The 19594-nt window shown below is 43.0% G+C and overlaps 1 protein-coding gene across 2 annotated transcripts in view; it reads right to left on the reverse strand.

Annotated features, from left to right (window-relative positions):
• HPS4 (HPS4 biogenesis of lysosomal organelles complex 3 subunit 2) overlaps positions 1-19594 on the reverse strand; it is a 97354-nt gene that overhangs the window by 11110 nt on the left and 66650 nt on the right. For both annotated transcript variants that reach the window (XM_033954345.1, XM_033954344.1), the window contains 4 exons: positions 18112-18184; positions 16481-16517; positions 13440-13536; positions 5024-6416 (listed from right to left, as the gene is read on the reverse strand). In XM_033954345.1, coding sequence (XP_033810236.1) covers positions 5024-6416; positions 13440-13536; positions 16481-16517; positions 18112-18184 — 1600 coding nt within the window. The remainder of the gene's footprint in view (positions 1-5023; positions 6417-13439; positions 13537-16480; positions 16518-18111; positions 18185-19594) is intronic.

Consider the following 19594-nt stretch of genomic DNA (forward strand, 5'->3'; position numbering starts at 1 on the left):
TGGGGTGGGAGGGAAATGCTGCAACACACAGAAATGGAGGGGCAGAAAAGGGGTTGATGGACAGGGGAACAGGTGCTGAGGAACAGGGAGGGGGGCAGAAAATGAAGACAGGGGGAACAGGAAGGAGGTGATGATGGACAGGGGGAGGTAAAACAAAGGGAGAAGGGCTTTTGCTGGATAAGGTGAGCAGTGATGGGGTGGTGGAGGACACAGGGGAGGTAAAAGGAAGGGAGAATGGACAGGGGGAGCAGGCAAGGGGTAGTAGTGGACAGCCAAGGAAAAATAAACCCCAAAAAACAGATAGAAATACAGAAAGCGGCTAAGGAGAGAGAGAAAAAAATAAAGACAGACACACACACATATATTCTAGCACCCATTAATGTAACGGGCTATAAGACTAGTAAGAACATAAGATCATAAGATTTGCTGCTGCTGGGTCAGACCAGTGGTCCATCGTGCCCAGCAGTCTGCTCACATTGCGGCCCTTAGGTCAAAGACCAGTGCCCTATTTGAATCTAGCCTTCCCAGTGTATATTCTGCTCCAGTAAGAACTTATCCAACCTTTTCTTAAATCCCTGAAGGGTGCTTTCCCTATAACAGCCTCCGGAAGAGCATTTCAGTTTTCTACCACTCTCTGGGTGAAGAAGAACTTCCTTAGGTCAGTAAGGAATCTCTTCCCTTCTAACTTTAGTGAGTGCCCTCTCGTTCTCTCCACCTTGGAGAGGGTGAACAATCTCTCTTTCTCTACTAAGTCAATTCCCTTCAATATCTTGAATGTTTTGATAATATCCCCTCAGTCTCAATGCATCACATCCACGTATGCTCAGAGGCCCTCCAGATGCATTCCAGACTCAGGGAAGGAGAAGAGACAAGGTTTGAGTGGGGGCGGAGCTGAGGCAAATCAGGGCGGGCCACACGTCCTATTTCTTTCTTCAACGAATCTAGTAACCCTACCCGAACTCACACCGAGCACACAAAAAGCTCATTAAAAGGACTGTACAGAAGAAAATGCTCATTTCAAATCAATTTTTGATAAGAAAAGAGAATATAGAATGTCCAAGTGTGATATATTAAAAGTTCTTAGAGTCAAAATCTTTCACATTAAGATTCTAAATGCAACAGAGAGAGCTCTACTTTAAGAGAGAACATAATATTGTCTTTGTGAAAGAGCCAACTTCAAGTTCATTTGTGCACTCTCCAGCACTACAAATTGCATTTCAGGTTGTGATTTTTGGTTTAGTCACATCAATTATAAATCGCACAATGCATTAAAATCTGACAAGCCAGAAACACCTGAATATAAGTTAAAAGATTAGGGGTAGGGCAATTTTCAAACCTATTTACTCAAGTAAAAATCTCTGTACACAGGTGTTAAACAGCTGAGCTGTAAACTGGTTAAGAACGTGCATTATCTTCCATAGCTTGCACAGTTTAAACTAGGGTTACCAGACATCCGGATTTACCCAGACGAGGACTGTCTAAGCGTCCGGACGGCTTTCCAAAAGCATTGAGATCAGGGCCGCGTCTGGAGGACATCTGCACACGTGTGGATGAGACGTGATGACGTCACACGCATAGACGCAGAAGTGGGACTTGTTAAATTTGCTTCAGTTTTCCCACTCCAGCGTCATTCCGTATGACATCACCACGTCACATCATGTTTAGATGCCTTCCAGACGTGGCCCTGAAGAGACGAAGTTTGTGTGGGGCCAGAGATGGGGGGGGGGGGGTGGAAAGAGGCAGGGCTGTGGGAGAAATGGGGAGGAGCCACACGTCCTTTTTTTGAGGGCGTTACAAGGTGGCGATGGGCGGAACTGGGGGTGAGTCTAGGGGTCTGAATTTTCAGATTGGAAAATCTGACAACCCTATCTTAGGGCAAATGACTGGGGTTGCTCAACTTGATACACATTACCATGTTCACAAAAAGGAAAAAAAAAATGCATGGTGGGTCATAGAGACAATTGGCAAGGACCAACCTAAAAGTAGAGAACAGCAGATGAGACCTATGTGGTCAAAAGAAGTACTGAAAGTCCCACCAGTCTTTCTTCCCAACCCCAGCTCACCTATATCAGTTCCCCCCCAAGTCCATATACATTATACTTTCCCTATCTTTTCCAGTCAGCCCATACCACCCAAACTCCACCCCTAGGGTTACCAGATTTCTTAGCGAATATGTGTGATGCCTTCGTGTCGCATCCACGCATGCTTGGGAGGTCCTCCAGATGCAGTCCCAAGCTCGGGGCCTTCCAAAACCCAAACTTCCAGGTTTTGGAAATCCATCCAGCCATCCCAACAGTCCTCTAAAAAGAGGACATCTGGTAACCCTATCCATCCACTCCTAACCAGTTCTCAACTGTCTCTCTTCCCTAACTATACACTCCCACAAGGACAACCAGAAATCGCAATCTTTTTGCCTACCCTAAGATCACAGATTGCAAATACAGAACCTTTCTGGAAAAAACATTTAAGTTTTAAGCTAGCAGACAGCAAACCTGGCTAGGTAACTTCATTGATAGAGCCAGATTGACTTACGGCGCCTTTCGGAAAATAATTAAGACTGCTCTGTTCAATAGATTTATTTCCTAGTCAAAATACTCCCTCCTTCTAAAACTATTACTCTTCATGCTGATACTACGCTCCCTCACCAATTGTATCCTGTACTCTCTGTCTGTTCAGTGTCTTCCTCTCCATTTGTATTCTATAATTCGCTGGCCATCCAGCTCCTTCACTGTAACATGTTAATACTACATATTGTAATTCGCTGATTGTACAGCTCTCTTTATTGTGAACCGCCTAGAAGTCGTAAGATTATGGCGGTATAGAAAAATAAAGTTATTAGTATTATAACCATCTCCATCCACTCTCTTGTCCAGACTACCCTCAATTCTTTCTCAAACCCCTCTTTCATCCTAAGCATAGTTTGATTCTACATTTGGGGGTAGTTAACTATTGGGCCAACCCAATTAAAAATTATCCTGGCATACTCTGCCCACTCAACTCCTACTCATCCCCATTCCCTGGTGTCTAGTGGCACGTTCCTTTCCCTTCCTCATAACTAAAAGAAATAAACCTTGGTTTCCAGTGGCACTTCCACCCTACCGGAACCCTTGACCCTTGCTGAGAACCCCTCTCCCCTTTGGCATTTAGTGGCAACCCTTGCCCAACCAGAAAAAAAACAAAAACATAAGTACCTGGTGACTAGTGGGGAGGACCCCAATCCCTTGTCAATACCATCCCCCACAGCCATACCTTAAACAAGGCAGGGGGCAATACCTATTTGCTCCTACCTCTGGTACTGCCATCTTGAAAGACAGTGGTATTTATGCACCAGGCACAGCTAATTTGAGATATAAGGGAATGGTTCCATTATGTGGCAGACTGGCCATTCACCATGTGGTATAGGGCGCTGCCAGTTTGGAGATGATAGGAGGCAAGAAAGAATGAGCATTGCTCCTGCCTTGTTTGAAGTACAGCTCTGGTGGTGGGGCGCTTGGGCAATGGGGGTCAGGTGTCCTCGACACCAGAGATTTCCTTTCTATAATTTCTGGCTGGACTGGGGAGGGGGATAAAGGGGTGCACTAACATACCAGTGCGCTATTTTTAAGGAGGGAGGGAGGTTGGTTGTGTTGGGAAGGGAGGGCTGGTCACAGAGGCACAAGACAACAGAAAAATTCTTTAATATTGGGGTGTGGGAGTGGGCTTGGGGAGGCAGCGGGGCTGGTTTTAGTTGGGCAGGGGGAGAGGGAGATCAGGGACTGATTTTACCGCAGCAGTGATTTGCATGCTCATTGCTTGGAATCATGCCGTGATAATTTTGTGCGCTGAGTCAGCTCTACCACAAGGATTTCTGCATTGGTTCCTTAGCTTGTAAGCCCATGGGGACAGGGAAGTACTTGCGTTACCTGAATGTAACTTGCCTTGAATTAACACTGGAAGGGTGCAAGCTCAATATTAAAATTAAAAAAAAAACACCAAACTAAAGCCAGCCAATAGGCTGCAGGACAGTGGTCCCCAACTCTGTCCTGGAGGACCACTAGCCAGTCGGGTTTTTTAGATAGTCCTAATGAATTTGCATGGGGCAGATCTCCATTCCCATCATCTTCATTACATGCACATCTCTTTCATGCATATTCATTAGGGCTATCCCCAAAACCTGACTGGCTGTTGGTCCTCCAGTTCCTCCCTCTTTAAAAGGCATATCCCATACAGGAAAACCAGGGACTTCCCTCTCCTTCAGGATCACCGAACTCTGGAACAGTTTTGCCACCCCGCTTCGGTGCCTGTCCTCCCTCCAACTCTTCTGAAAACATCTGAAAACTTGGCTCTTCTCCAAAATGCAATGACCTCTCCCTCATCGATTTACTAATTCCCTCTAAACCTCTCTTTCTAAGCCCTTCTACTTTTCATTGTAGTTTCTTTCTATACCAATTACTGTAAACCGTGCCGAGCTCTACTTCTGTGGAGATGATGCGGTATACAAACTTAAGGTTTAGTTTAGTTTAGGGTTGGGAACCCCTGGTCCAGGAAACAGAAATTATTTTCTTCCTGCCTTCCTCTGCAGCAACTCTAAGTAGCTCTGAACTCTGAGCTCACGAAACAGGGGAACACGGAAGAGAATATCGGGGGTGCTCAACACCCATAGAGCTGGTGCCTATGATTCAGGGTATACTTTTACCAGGAATAAGCAGAGGCATCCCAAGGGCTGGAGCTGTTGGCATGCGACAAAATATGTACAGATGGTCTTAAGATTTGTTGGGACATTATACAAGCCTCAGAGAAGCTGCAACTGTGACAGCCTTGAAAGGGAGGAGGTGTTACTATACAAGAGCACTTATGCAGAAATATTCTTCTGTAAATCGTGTAACTTATGTGTACATCTGTCACACAGATTAGGTGATCTGTTACTACATTACTCCTTCAAACAAGTAAAAGCTGATCATTTAATCTAGCAGATTAAAAATTCACACTTTATCTTGTCGACTCATCACACATCGGAACATTTTTCTGGGATTTGCTTGCTTACCACATCTTGAACGGAATCGGGATCGTGCTGAAACTGCTCTTCTGCCAACAAAGAGAGCACCAAGCCTTTAACTGTGTGGATGTAAAGGTTCATTTTAACTAAGGCGGTACCCGCACATGAGTGAGAATCCGCTGCCGATGGCCAGTCTGTTGCTTCTGTGGAAGAGTCTTCTGTGAAGCTAAAAAACCTGTCTTTTCCTCTAGCACTGTCAGCAAACGTTTCTGCCGACTGGTCGCCATCCTCGTCCAGCAGCTTTTCCAACACCAGTCTCTTCTCGTCAACGTGATCAGGATCTTTGTCCAAGACACTCTGCTGCAACAGACTGCTGGGATCTAGAGACTCGTTCTTTAAAGAGCTGCCATAACAGTCCTGTTTGCTCTTGTCTGACTCATCAGTGGAACCACACGTTATAAAACTGTTTAAGGGAACTTGGGGACTATTTAGTTCGTTTGATTTATCCGTGTCCCCGTCATTTATAGATGCCACTCTGGAATCTGTGTTGCACACAGTGGAAGAACAGTCACGTGTCTCATTATGACAGTTTGACTTTCTCGTTTCTTGAAGATATCCAGGACTAGCCTGCTGAGAAACATTTTGTATGGGTTGTACATTCATTTTAGAGCCCCGTAACTCATCTCTGGGTATAAGGGATTCTTTTAAGGGATTAGGATTTTCAACGGGCCCAACATTCAATTCAGGGCTTTGAAATTCCTCTCTGGATATAAAGGATTCTTTTAAAGAATGGGGATTTTCAACGGGTCCGACGTTCAATTCAGGGCCCTGAAATTCATCTCTGGATATAAGGGATTCTTTTAAAGGATGGGAATTTTCAACGGGTCCGACATTCGATTCAGGGCCCTGAAATTCATCTCTGGATATAAGGTATTCTTTTAAAGGATGGGAATTTTCAATGGGTCCGACATTCGATTCAGGGCCCTGAAATTCATCTCTGGATATAAGGGATTCTTTTAAAGGATGGGAATTTTCAACGGGTCCGACGTTTGTTTCGGAGCCCTTCAGTGCCTCTCTGGATATAAGAGTTTCTTTTAAAGGATTAGGATTTTCAACAGGTCTAATGTTTGTTTCGGTGCCCTGCAGTTCATCTTTGGATATAAGGGATTCTTTTAGGGGAGAAGGATTTTCCGTTTCTGGAACAATGGCATCTTCAAGTGCACTTGCATCGTTTGATGGATTGTCTACTTTCTGGTCCATTTCTGGTAAAATAGTAGGATGCATTAAGCTGCCAGCAAGATGCAATGTCATGTTTTCTGAAATGTTCGCCTTTTCAACATTAGTGGTTTTTTGTGCTTTGGATGCCTGGTTGGTTTCATCTACATCTGAGAGTGTTCTGGAGAGGCGTGAAGATTTCCTTTCTGTGGATTGTCTTGAAGAGCTGGGCAATATAATAAGACAGATGATATTTCATTAGACAACATATCTAGAAAAATAGCTCAAATGTTCTGAATTTAAATTTAATCAGCCTACATACTATTCAAATTAAAAACTTCTTAATACATTTTCCACCTCCAGGTTCCATATAGCAACAGTTCTCATTTGAAGCAATAATTCCTTTGCAGATTTCCCATGGCAGGAGTCCGTGTATTAAAAAAGTATATACCTTCTACAGATTTCCCACCCTAGGGATCTTCATATAAAGCTATGAACCACTTATAGCAGACTTCCTGGGTCAATTGAAGCCTGTGGAACTCCCAATAGCTGTCCCTTCTCCAGTTGGGAAGCGGGACAAGGATGATTCAGCGCAGCCAGTTCAGTCAGTCCGGTACAGCATAGCTGTTTTAATTGCAGCTGTTTCATTGTGGCCATAGTAATTCTGAGCGCTTACCTTGCTGGAACTGTGAGGTTTAAAAAAAGGGGGGCATAGCTCCCCACCCTCGGTGCTTCTTTCCTTTCTCTTCACACACTTAGTCTTCTTCTTCTGCTTCCGCATCATCTGGTGACTTCAAGGTTTGAATTGGGGGGGGGGGGGTTTCCATCACAGATCATCGGTGTCAGGTCAAAAGCGCGCCGGGACAAAGGCGCGTGCAGACAATTGAGCGCAGCGCGGAGGTGCGCGCCGCACAAAATTACTGTTTTTACGGCTCCGACGGGGGGGGGGAACCCCCCCACTTTACTTAATAGAGATCGCGCCGCGTTGTGGGGCATTGTGGGGGGTGGTATCCCCCCACATTTTACTGAAAACTTCATTTTTTCCCTGTTTTTAGGGAAAAAGTTAAGTTTACAGTAAAATGTGGAGGGTTACAACCCCCAAACCCCCCACAACGCCGGCGCGATCTCTATTAAGTAAACTGGGGGGGCTCCCCAACAAAAACCCCCAGAGCCCCTAAAAACTGTAATTTTCTTCGGCGCGCGACTCCATCTTGCGCTCAGTTGTCGGCGCGCGCCTTTGTCTTTCGCCGACTTGTCTATGAACCCAGATCATCAGGCATTTTGTAAGCTTTCCCTTTATATTGGTCCAGAGGGAAGACTTCTGGGGTAAAAGGTTGACTTTGTCTCTTAATATTAAGACACCCTCTCAAACAGCCCGCACTGAAAGGGCCTAGAATGAACTGTCCCACGTTGAAAGGACTGCGCTAAACTGGCCATGCTGAATCGTCCCATTCCCCTGGGAAGCATCAGCTAATTAGGCCCCAGGAGCCTTTTCTGCTGACAATTCACTGCTGGTGGATCATTCCTGAAGGGATGAACCAAAGGAAGTCGTCCTTTTGAGTGATTAGAAGAGGAAGGGAAGGCGATGCAGTTGTTCAGAGTCCAGGGTTTATTTCTGTTCCTGCGCTCTGAGAGATGGGGAGAGGGACAGTATTGTGGGGTTTTTTAAATATTCTCACTTTTGACTTGCTCATATCATATTTTACATGCATGATTTTTAAATTGTAGTTTTTGGTCCAGTTTGCTACTGATGTAATTCAGTTAACACACTAAACTCAAGTTCCCTAGTGGGAAATAATTACACAAAATAAATAAATCAAACACTTCCCACTTATATGAAAGAGTGCATAATATTGTCTCTTCAAAGTGACATTTATACAGGAGGCCTCAGTAATGGAGCCTACGCATAGTCGTATTCACTGACTGGGGTTATCAGCGTAGTTACTCAGCTCCTTTGCTCCAATCATCGGCCATACTCCAGTGTCCCCCTATTTAAACAGCTTATTTCTGCCCGTTTTATTACTAAATAATCTAAAAATTCTACAATACATTTAAATATATTCCATACTATCTTAACTTTTTTTCTAATTTTCTTTTATCTTTGATTCTTCAAATTCATCTGCACAAATTCATATTAATGAGACATTACTGAAAACATTCTTTCCATTTGCAATAATTTCATTTCCATTCAGCGAAAAATAATTTTTTTGATGTACTAATACACTCGAATGTTACTGAAAAATTACTTAGCTTCAGCACTTCAGCATTAATATGAATTTGAAACATAGAAACATAGAAAAAAGTGGCAGAAAAGGGCTATAGCCCACCAAGTCTGCCCATTCCAAGTATCCTCCCCCCCTGAGTTTACTCCCTTAAAGATCCCACGTGAGTATCCCATTTTCTCTTAAAATCCGTCACGCTGCTGGCCTTTATCACCTGGAGTGGGAGTCTGTTCCAATGATCCACAACTCTCTCGGTGAAGAAATACTTCCTGAAGTCGCCATGAAACTTCCCTCCCTTGATTTTTAGCGGATGCCCTCTGGTGGTCGAGGGTCCCATGAGCCGGAAGATATCATCTTCTGACTCGATGTGCCCCGTGATATACTTATACATTTCAATCATATCTCCCCGTTCCCTTCTTTCCTCAAGTGAGTACATCCGCAATTTCTCTAGTCTTTCTTCATACGTGAGATCCTTGAGCCCCAAGACCATCCTGGTGGCTGTTCGCTGTGCCGACTCGATTCTCAGCACGTCCTTTCGGTAGTGAGGTCTCCAAAACTGAACACAGTACTCCAAGTGAGGCCTCACCATGGCTCTGTACAACGGCATCATAACTTCAGGTCTCCTGCTGACAAAACCTCAGCGGATACATCCCATCATTTGTCTTGCTCTGGAGGAAGCCTTCTCTACTTGATTGGCAACCTTCATGTCCTCGCTAATGATCACTCCTAGATCGCGTTCCGCTGTGGTCCTAACCAAGGTTTCACCATTTAGTACATAAGTTCTACGCGGGTTTCTCTTTCCCAGGGGCATTACCTTGTATTTTTTAGCATTGAAGCCAAGCTGCCAAGTAGTTGACCATTGTTCCAGCAGCAGTAGATCGTGTGTCATATTATCAGGTAATAAGCTTCTGCCTACTATGTTGCAAAGTTTGGCGTCGTCTGCGAACAGCGATACCTTTCCCCTAAGTCCTTGCGTCATATCTCTTATGAATAAGTTGAATTTGTGCAGATGAATTTGAAGAATGAAAGATAAAAGAAAATTAGAAAAAAAGTTAAGATAGTATGGAATATATTTAAATATATTGTAGAATTTTTAGATTATTTAGTAATAAAACGGGCAGAAATAAGCTGTTTAAATAGGGGGACACTGGAGTATGGCCGATGATTGGAGCAAAGGAGCTGAGTAACTACGCTGATAACCCCAGTCAGTGAATACGACTATGCGTAGGCTCCATTACTGAGGCCTCCTGTATAAATGTCACTTTGAAGAGACAATATTATGCACTCTTTCATATAAGTGGGAAGTGTTTGATTTACCGTATTTGCCGGCGTATAAGACGACTTTTCAGTACCTTAAAATCCTCCCCAAAGTCGGGGGTCGTCTTATACGCCGGGTACTGTTTACATGCCTTTACTTTACATGCCCTAACATCTCCTTCCTTACCTCCTTACGGTGCTTACGGTACTAGTAAACCTGCCGGGACATCAGCGGGGCCATGGCGGGACATCAGTGTGACAAGGGTGCCAGCTCCTTCATCCTGCGCAGCGGGAAGCAGCGGCGCTCTGGCCCCACCCCTTTTCTCTTGACTACGTCTCTCGCACACGCAGCCGTGTGTGGAGTCTAGCCCTTAAGGAAGTTGCGGGGGCGAACAGGAGGCTTTTGAAGGCTTTTAAAGGGAAACTGTCGTGCCAGCAAACTTGCTAGGGACTTGCCCGGCACTTGCTCTCTCCCTCTATGTGTTATCTTCCTTCTATCATTGACAGTTTCAGCTTGGTTAACAGTTTAGAAAACAAATAGCATGGCAGCTCCCATGGGTTTATTGTTCTATTCAGCTTTAGTGAATTAATTAAAATTGTTGAAATAAATTCTGAGGTTCTTTTAAGTTTTATTTGTTGTGCAGAAGGTGTGCGGAAGAAGGGGTAGTCTTATATGGCGAGTATATAACAAACTCTATATTTTAACTGTAAAAGTTGGGGGGTCGTCTTATACGCCGGCAAATACGGTATGTTACTGATGTAATTCACCGAGTCTGAAAAAGGCACAACACACACAAAATGAAATGAAAAATAAACAGTTTTTGATGGGGCTGGCATCCAGTCCCAAGCCTCAGACACATTTAGCACACAATGGCAATCTCTCATAGCCAGCCAAGAGTACACTCCGACCAGGTTCCAGAGGAGGCTCTTCACTAGAGCACATTAATCAAGCTAGATGCAAGCAGGTTTAAAATATCAAAGATGGCGGAGAATGGAACGACACAGAGACAAATTTTTCCCCGTCCCCACAGGAACTCAATTTCCCCATCCCGTCCACGTGAGTTTTGCCACTGTCTCTGTCCCACTCCTGTAAGCTCTACCTTAACCGCACAAGCCTCGAACACTTTAAGTGTTTGAGGCTTGTGCGGATGAGGACGGAGCTTAGGCATTGGTGGAATGAGGCATTATGACATCACAATCGGAGCTCTAGAAAGTTGCTACTTAGGGTTTTAAAGTGTTTGAGGCTTGTGCGGGTGAGGACGGAGCTTAGGCGTTGGTGGAATGAGGCATTATGACATCACAATCGGAGCTCTAGAAAGTTGCTACTTAGGGTTTTAAAGTGTTTGAGGCTTGTGCGGGTGAGGACGGAGCTTAGGCGTTGGTGGAATGAGGCATTATGGCATCACAATCTGAGCTCTAGAATGTTGCTACTTAGGGTTTTAAAGTGTTTGAGGCTTGTGCGGGTGAGGACGGAGCTTAGGCGTTGGTGGAATGAGGCATTATGACATCATAATCTGAGCTCTAGAATGTTGCTACTTGTGATTTTAAAGTGTTTGAGGCTTGTGCAGATGAGGACGGAGCTTAGGCATTGGTGGAATGAGGCATTATGACATCATAATCTGAGCTCTAGAATGTTGCTACTTGTGATTTTAAAGTGTTTGAGGCTTGTGCAGATGAGGACGGAGCTTAGGCGTTGGTGGAATGAGGCATTATGACATCATAATCTGAGCTCTAGAATGTTGCTACTTGTGATTTTAAAGTGTTTGAGGCTTGTGCAGATGAGGGCGGAGCTTAGGCATTGGTGGAATGAGGCATTATGACATCAAAATCAGAGCTCTAGAATGTTGCTACATATGATTTTAAAGTGTTTGAGGCTTGTGCAAATGAGGACGGAGCTTAGGCATTGGTGGAATGAGGCGTTATGACATCACAATCTGAGCTCTAGAATGTTGCTACTTGTGATTTTAAAGGGTTTGAGGCTTGTGCTGATGAGGACAGAGCTTGCAGGAATGGGACAAGGGACAGGAAAAGAACTTGCGGGGACGGGAAAATGAGTTTCTGTGGGGACAGGGAAAAATTTGTCCCTGTGTCATTCTTTAAATGGAACCTCCTGACATAGCAACAGGAGTTACTGCCAAGCCGGAAGCCCAAAAGAAGCTTCCAGGTTAAAAACAGGTTTTTAAATGTAAAACCCCCCCAACAAAAACCACCCCAAAACAAAAATACCATACGGGGCAATCCTTTAACTAGCATCATAATTTGGACGTGCTTATGCCATGCACTGAATGCTAATTCTACAATGGCTTCTGTGCGCCCAATGTATTGGACTAACAATGCACTTTTTGATAGGCTTTCAAAGGCAGAGCCCTCTACAGGTTAGTTATGAGCAAAAGATGACAAAATGGTCATAAGCAGCTTGAAAGGGTCTCTGCCTTTAAAAGCTTTCCAAAAATGTGTTGTTAGTCCAATAAAACAGGTGTCATCTTATTTTCATTTTGTTTTATGTTTCATTTCAAGTTGGCTTCTTCTAAAGGTGTGTATTTTCCAATTTCCATTGTAAATACTTTGAAGAATTTGCATATTAAAGGAGAGAGTCAGGATAGCACAGAACATATGTGAAATTCACCGCAGCAGATGGAATCAGAACTCAGGAGAAAGAAAGGAACAAAGTGAACCAGATGTTAAACTAGTCACTGGTAACCTCTATTCTGTGAAAATATGCAAATAAGCAAGGAGGGAGACGCTTCGTGTTGGAGGTGGCCTGCGGAGGTTTCAGCTGGAAGTGGGGCGAGAGGGGCAGTCGAGGTGGAGATGATTCCAGCTCTTCAGCTGCTTCCAGCAGTGGCAATGGTACGCTTTCCTCCCCGGACAGTGCCACGTCAAGGCTTGTGTGCTGATCGAGAGCCAGCTGAGAGGAGTGCAATGCTTCACATTGGGGGAGGACATCAGTGGTTCCTTCTTGCCTGATTTCGCTTTGACTTTGTGTGGCTTGACATCAGGGGACCTGCTGTGGTCCGTCTGGTATTCCAGCTCTCCTCGGTATGATGGATCCAGCCGTTGGGACCCTCCTGCCTCTTCTACCTCACCTTCGTCTCGGCCATGGTGTCCTGCCGTTGCCTTGCATAGGACTGAGCCTTCTTTTTAAATGACCCTGAGCCCGAGGATCTGCTTGGACTGCTTTGGGTCTTTGAGGTTTCTGATTTACTTTAATGTTATTCTTTTTTTATTATTATTTGAATTGTTATATCTTTACTATTTAATAAATGTTTTCTTAGGTACTTTAGCTAGATGTGAGCCTTCGAGTCAGTTAGGTAAGTTCTAAGTACCTAATTTTTATTTTACTGTAACCCGTTCTGGGCTCCTGGGGAGGACGGGCTATAAAAATGAACAAATAAATAAATAATCAAGGCGATAAAAAGTGAAATTATACCACATAGTCTCACTCTACATGAAATTGCAAAACCCTATATAGCTCAGAAAAAATATCCACACAAATTACTAGGTGTAAGTGTATGGGGTGGGACAAATCACTTTCGAAATCCAGCAAAATCTGCATAGTAACCGAATATACACATATCTTAAGAATACAGACAGTTATAAATTAAACTGCAAATTTGATGATGCCGTTATTTTTTGCAATAGTTTCTAAATCCATTTTTTTCTGTTACTTGATATACACGATTTGTCCCTCTGAATCTTTATTGTAAATGACTACACAGAATGTTTTAAACTTTTTTTGGTTTGTTTTTTTTTTTAAGAGTAATAGCTACCTGGTCATCCATTGCACTGGGAACTGGCGGAGAGCAGTAGCTTCATCTTCTGTTATGAAAACCGAGACTATGACAACATCTTGAGGCAACTTGGGATCTGTGTTGAAAAGTGAAAACTTGACTTTAGGAGATGTTTAAGGGGACTCTATGGCAGTGGTCCCCAACCTTTTTGACACCAAGGACTGCTTTTATAGAAGCAAATTTTTCCAGGAACTGGTAAAGGGGGGGGGGGGGGGAAAGAAGGATTCGGGGCGGGTTCATAGCACAGTTTTATACACAATATACATTACATTTCTATTATTAAGTTATAATATTGTAATAGAAATTATGCAACTTTCCATAATGCAGAATTAGTGGGAGCCCTGAGCATGCAGAACCCCGATGACCCCGCCAACCCATCCTCCTGCACAGCACCTTTCCATCTCATCCTGCACAGCAGAACCCCGTCAACCCTTCCACCGCGGCGGGCTTCTGCTGTGCGGGACGGGAAGGAGGGATGGAAAGATGTTGCGAAAGGGGATGTCTCGCGGCCCGGCTGTCAAACGGCCGCAGCACGCTAGTGGACCGGGGGTTGGGGACCCCTCCTCTATGGGTTTGGGTTTTTTTTGCATCTTAAAAAAGTAGTGAGAATCTATGGAACACCAACTTGAAATTTTGAAGCTCGATATTCTGCAAAGCAAAGACTACTGTAACGTTAATTAATAAAAAAAAAAAAAAAAAAAGCAGTTTCTCATCACATTAGATTATCACCCAAAGCAGATTGCAAAATTTATTTAAACAGGTGGTAATATATTCGGACAGCCCTGTATGCTGATGTGTGAACATCAATACATAGTAGGTATCAGTCTCCCTGACTGATCTGCAAACCCTGAGTACAAAACCTCTGGGCTATATTACTTTGCAGTTAAAGATGGCAATGGGATACATGATGCCACCTAGACTGAGCTGCAAAGGTCAATTTTCAAAGTCACTTTTCTGGGTCAACTGGTGTGGCTGGTTTTGCCCTCCTCTGCCCAGCTACAAAAGTACATATAACATTCCCACCTTTCCCCTCCCCCCAATGTGCTGTGTTCCTACTCTGACTGTAGATAATTTGTACTTGCCAGATAGGTGAAATTCCAGATTTTCACCTTCTGGTTTTACACTCAGCCCCTGATGCAGCCCTGAAAGGGGCAAAACGTGGCCATGTCAGGCTTTTAGAGAGTGTTTCATGTTTTTAACGTATCTTCAAAACACTTTATACAAGTTTTACCATGTGTTGGTCTGCTTTGTTTTTGAAAGATGGTTCCATAAAAATGGTGCCAAGTAGAAAACCCCTTTTGTCCTACTTGATTCCCATCTGGCTCTTTTTCGTGATATTAAGAATCCTACCTGGAGTGTACGGAATAGTCAATGAGTGTAAATAGCTTGGCTGTTAGCAATAAAAAAGCTTTGTGCATCATGGTTATTACTTTAAACTTTATGCTATAAAAATAACAGTAACTAATGATATTTTATGAAAAGATTAAACTTTCTTCAGTTACCTAACAATCTAAGGGCCTCTTTTACAAAGTCACGGTAGCAAGTTCCAGTGTGGCAAATGCGACACTGCCCAAAGTAACTGAAGAGGCTATGTTGCATTTGCTGTGCCGCATTTTGTAAAGTCTGTAAACACCTGAAATTAGAGTTAGAATTCCCTGCATAGACTATATCAATCTTGGACACACATAAAGGCATGTAGCAATGTGTGCAGAGATTCATTTAAAGGGGAGAGTGTGGCGCAGGGTTAAAGCTATAGCCTCAGCACCCTGAGATTGTGGGTTCAAACCCACGCTGCTCCTTGTGACCCTGGGCAAGTCACTTAATCCCCCCATGGCCCCAGATACATTAGATAGAGTGTGAGCCCGCCAGGATAGACAAGAGAAAAATGCTTGAATACCTGAATAAATTAATGTAAACCGTTCTGAACTCCCATGGGAGAACAGTATAGGAAACTGAATAAATAAATAATGTGAAAAGCTTCAGCCTCTGATAACCAGAGCTGGTATTGTGACATCATAATGCCTCGTTCCACCAATAGGAGCCAACCTCATCAGTGATGTCACAATGGCTTGATTGTCCTATACTTGGCTCACTTTTGCTACATTTTGATGTCTAGAGTGGCGCAGTGGTTAAACCTCCAGCCTCCGCACCCTGAGGTTGTGGGTTCAAACCCACGCTGCTCCTTGTGACCCTGGGCAAGTCACTTAATCCCCCCATTGCCCCAGGTACATTAGATACCAGCCAGCCGGAACAGATAGGGGAAAATGCTTGAGTACCTGAATAAATGCATGGAAACCGTTCTGAGCTCCCCTGGGAGAACAGTATAGAAAACCAAATAAATAAATAAAGTTTGCTTTAACTATAATTTTGGGTGGAACTCATTATGTCATATATATAAAATGGAAAGAACAATAGCTATACAACAAGGGACCTATAAGAATTTTAATAAAATTTGGGAGCCATTAACTTCTTATTGTAATGAGTAAACACCATTTTCTATTGAACTTTACATCGTGTAATGTTTGGGGGGGGGGAGGTATAATTTTTTGTTATTCATATTGGGAAAATAATAGAGGAATGATAGGTGGGGAGGGTGGTAATTTTATGTATTGTAAGACAATTTAGGAAGATTATCAAGTGATGTGTTTAATTGTAATGTTTTATGGATTGTACACTTGATGTAAGATTGAAAATGAATAAAGATTAAAAAAAAAAGAAAAAAGTTTGTTTTAATGCCTCTCTAGCATCATAGCAAAGGGCAAAAGCAAGGGAGTCTGCAAACACTGCTCTCATTCCACCATCTCTTCTCGTTGGCAGAGCAAATGTGTGTGTGGGGGTGGGGGGGGGGAGTGCCAGTGAGCAATTGCATAAGATGTAACTATAGCTTGCTATGGGGTCTTGGCTGTCAAAACCAAGCTGAACAGTGCTACTAAAACTGCTCAATGTGAGTTTCAGACCCCTGAAGCCCAGATTTTCTCATTCCCCTGTAAAAATAGTTTTCATGAGGTGAAATATCTTACTTTGTTCTTCAAAGCTATTTCCACGATGAGATTCATTCTGAAAAACAAACAAACAAAAAAACCCACTTGGCTTTTTTTTTTTTCTCCTTAACTATTTTAATCGACACGGAGAGCAGCGAGAAGGGCTGATTTGCTACTGAATTAAAGCAGGACTTAAAAATGAATAAAAAAAGGGAGGTGCTGGACTGTTAGGAAGGGATTAAGAAGATTCTTCAGTCCAATATGATTAACGCGCTATGTGGCACTTTTCAATTGCAATAGAGCAGTGGTTCAGTGGTTCGAGCTACAGCCTCAGCACCCTGAGGTTGTGGGTTCAAATCCTGTGCTGCTCCTTGTGACCCTGGACAAGTCACTTAATTCCCCCGTTGCCTCAAGTACATTAGATAGAGCGTGAGAACACTGGGACAGACAGGGAAAAATGCTCGAGTACCTAAAAGTAAACCACTTAGGCTGTAAGTAGTATATAAATACTAAACAAAATAAATAAAAGTGTCCTATTAATTTTTTTTTTTTACTTTACTAATGACTACATGCACCTTCAGCAGTTGTTTTCAGCAAACTGGATGGCACCAGCTAGACTCCATTAACCTAACACACTCACTACAGCAGGTGTGTCCAACCTTTTGGCTTCCCTGGGCCGCACTGGCCGAAAAAAATGTTTCTCGGGCCGCACAAATGCGCAAATGCTGCAGCAAGACAGAGGAGGGAGCCGGCAAGATGGTCAACACCCGGGGGCAGCAGAGGAAAGCTCACTGGTTGCCAGTTGCACATCGAATTATATATAAATTATACCTGCTCACCTTTAAAATCAATAACATCAAAGACTCCAGCTTTTATTTATAAATTCTTAATTCCCTATAAAACTTCAAGAATATTACGATCAACTGATCAACATTTATTAGTTGTCCCATCATTAAAAATTATAGGCACACGACGACAGACCATTTTTTCTGTTACAGCCCCTCTAGCCTGGAACTCTTTGCCGATTTATTTGAGAGAAGAAAGAATTTTAGATAAATTTAAGAGTAATCTTAAAGGATTTCTTTTTAAAGATGCTTTTAGCGATTAATTAATTTTATATTTTAACTTTTTTAATCATTTTAAATTCACCTACCTTCCCCATTGTTTTTATCCTTAAATGTCTCTATTATATTAAAATGTATTTCTATACCTCATTTTACCCATTGTTTTCAAGTTTGTATCGTTATGTCATGTATATTTCGGATACTTTAATGTATGTTAAATTACTATAAATTTATCTAATTTTGTAAATACTGATGTACATCGCCTAGAACTTTGAATAGGCGATTAATCAAATTTTATAATAAACTTAAAAACTTAAACTTAAAGGAAAAAAAACACTGCATCGTCCTCGACCGGGGCTGCACAAAATACTTCATGGGGCCGCAGGTTGGACACCCTGCACTACAGGTAGAGAATGACACGGGCACAAATTTGTCCCCGTCCCTGCAGGAACTCAATTTCTCCACATGCGCCGGGAGCCCTACTCTAAAAAACTCCTAAAGAACAGCTGTGTCGGGAGCGACCATAAAATCGCTTCCCGCTAATGTAACTGGACTGCGTCCGGATTGTGTGCCAGTATATAATGTTACTAATCCCTATATACATACCTTCCCTACAAGCTCATCTCTTTGAAAGAGGACTTTGGCAGTAAGTGGAGGCGGCAACTGAGTGCTGACAATCCTAGAAGTAAAACGAGAGAAGAAATTCTACTCAAACAGCTTAAATCTCGGGTTCTCTTAACTTCCCTTGTATGGATGGCCTGATAGTGCAAGTTGGAGCTCCAGACTGGGTCACTTTTAAAAGACTTTTCCTAACTCCATCTGATGAAAACTCTTTTGGTTATTTTGGTCCATAAAATAAATTTGGTTCTTCAAAATGCAAATGTTTCTCCCCTTCTGTACATTGGGCACACATCACTTGAAAACAGCACTCAAAAAAAAAAATAAAAAGACAAGCAAGCTGTTCCAAGCATAAATATTAACATCTGAAACATACACATTTCAATGAGGGAAAGAAAACTCAGCTCAATTTTCAAAGGATTTATGCTCATAAATTGGCCACTTTGAAAATTTACGAGGGCTGAGTGCATAAATATTTACTCAAAATTTCACTACTCTGGTTATTTGAGCAGCTCTATTCCTGGGTGACGGGACAAAAGCACGCGAGACTTCAGCGCGCCAGCATTGCAGCGCCGACAATTCAGCGCAAGACATCAGCGCGCCGCCTAAAAAGTGACTTTTAAAGAGCTCCGATGGGGGTGTGTGTGTGGGGGAATGACCCCACTTTACGTCAGACTGTTCGCACTGTCGTTGGGGGGGTGTGGGGGTGCAACCCCACCCCCACATTATAGAGAAAACTTAACTTTTTCCTAAAAAAAAAAAAAATCGGGAAAAAGTTAAGTTTACTCTATAATGGAGGGTTCCAACTCCCCCCAACGGCAGAGCAAAGAGTATGAAGTAAACTGGGGGGGGGGGGGGGGGGTCCCCAATCACATCCCGCATCGGAACTCTTTAAAAGTCACTTTTTAGGCGGCGCACTGGTGTCTTGCGCGCGAATGACTATGAACCCTATTCCTGTTTTGGATGTCTGAAAACCAGCATATTGCATGGACCTCCAAATCCCAATTTTATAAAGCCAGGATATGGATGTCTAAAACTGCAGTATGTCAAGGGGGTGTGGTCTAGCATGTTTTGCTCAGGGATTAGGGAGGGGCCAAATGATAGACATCTAACTCTGACTGCAAAAGAGGAAGGGACAGTGGCATGCGGTTAGGGCTTTCAGTGAATTTCCAGCTCTACAGCCCTGTTTGGGGTTTTTTTGTTTACTTTTTGTTTGATGTAGTCAATTAGTTATTGTTTTTTAAAAATTTTTATTTAGAAATAAACAATAGCACGAAACTACAATGCAAACAAATAGCTTGAATGGCATTTATACAAAGGAAATAAAAAAGAAACAAAACCCCCACCCTAAACCTAAGCAGCCAAAAACTAAATACCCTAGGCTAAACAACAATCTGAAAGCTATATACTCCTCTCCCTGCTCCTGGGAGACAGCACAAAACCAAATATGCAACCCCTCCCCCTATACACT

Source organism: Geotrypetes seraphini, chromosome 8 (assembly GCF_902459505.1).
Source record: "Geotrypetes seraphini chromosome 8, aGeoSer1.1, whole genome shotgun sequence".
In the NCBI taxonomy this organism is placed as follows: domain Eukaryota; kingdom Metazoa; phylum Chordata; class Amphibia; order Gymnophiona; family Dermophiidae; genus Geotrypetes; species Geotrypetes seraphini.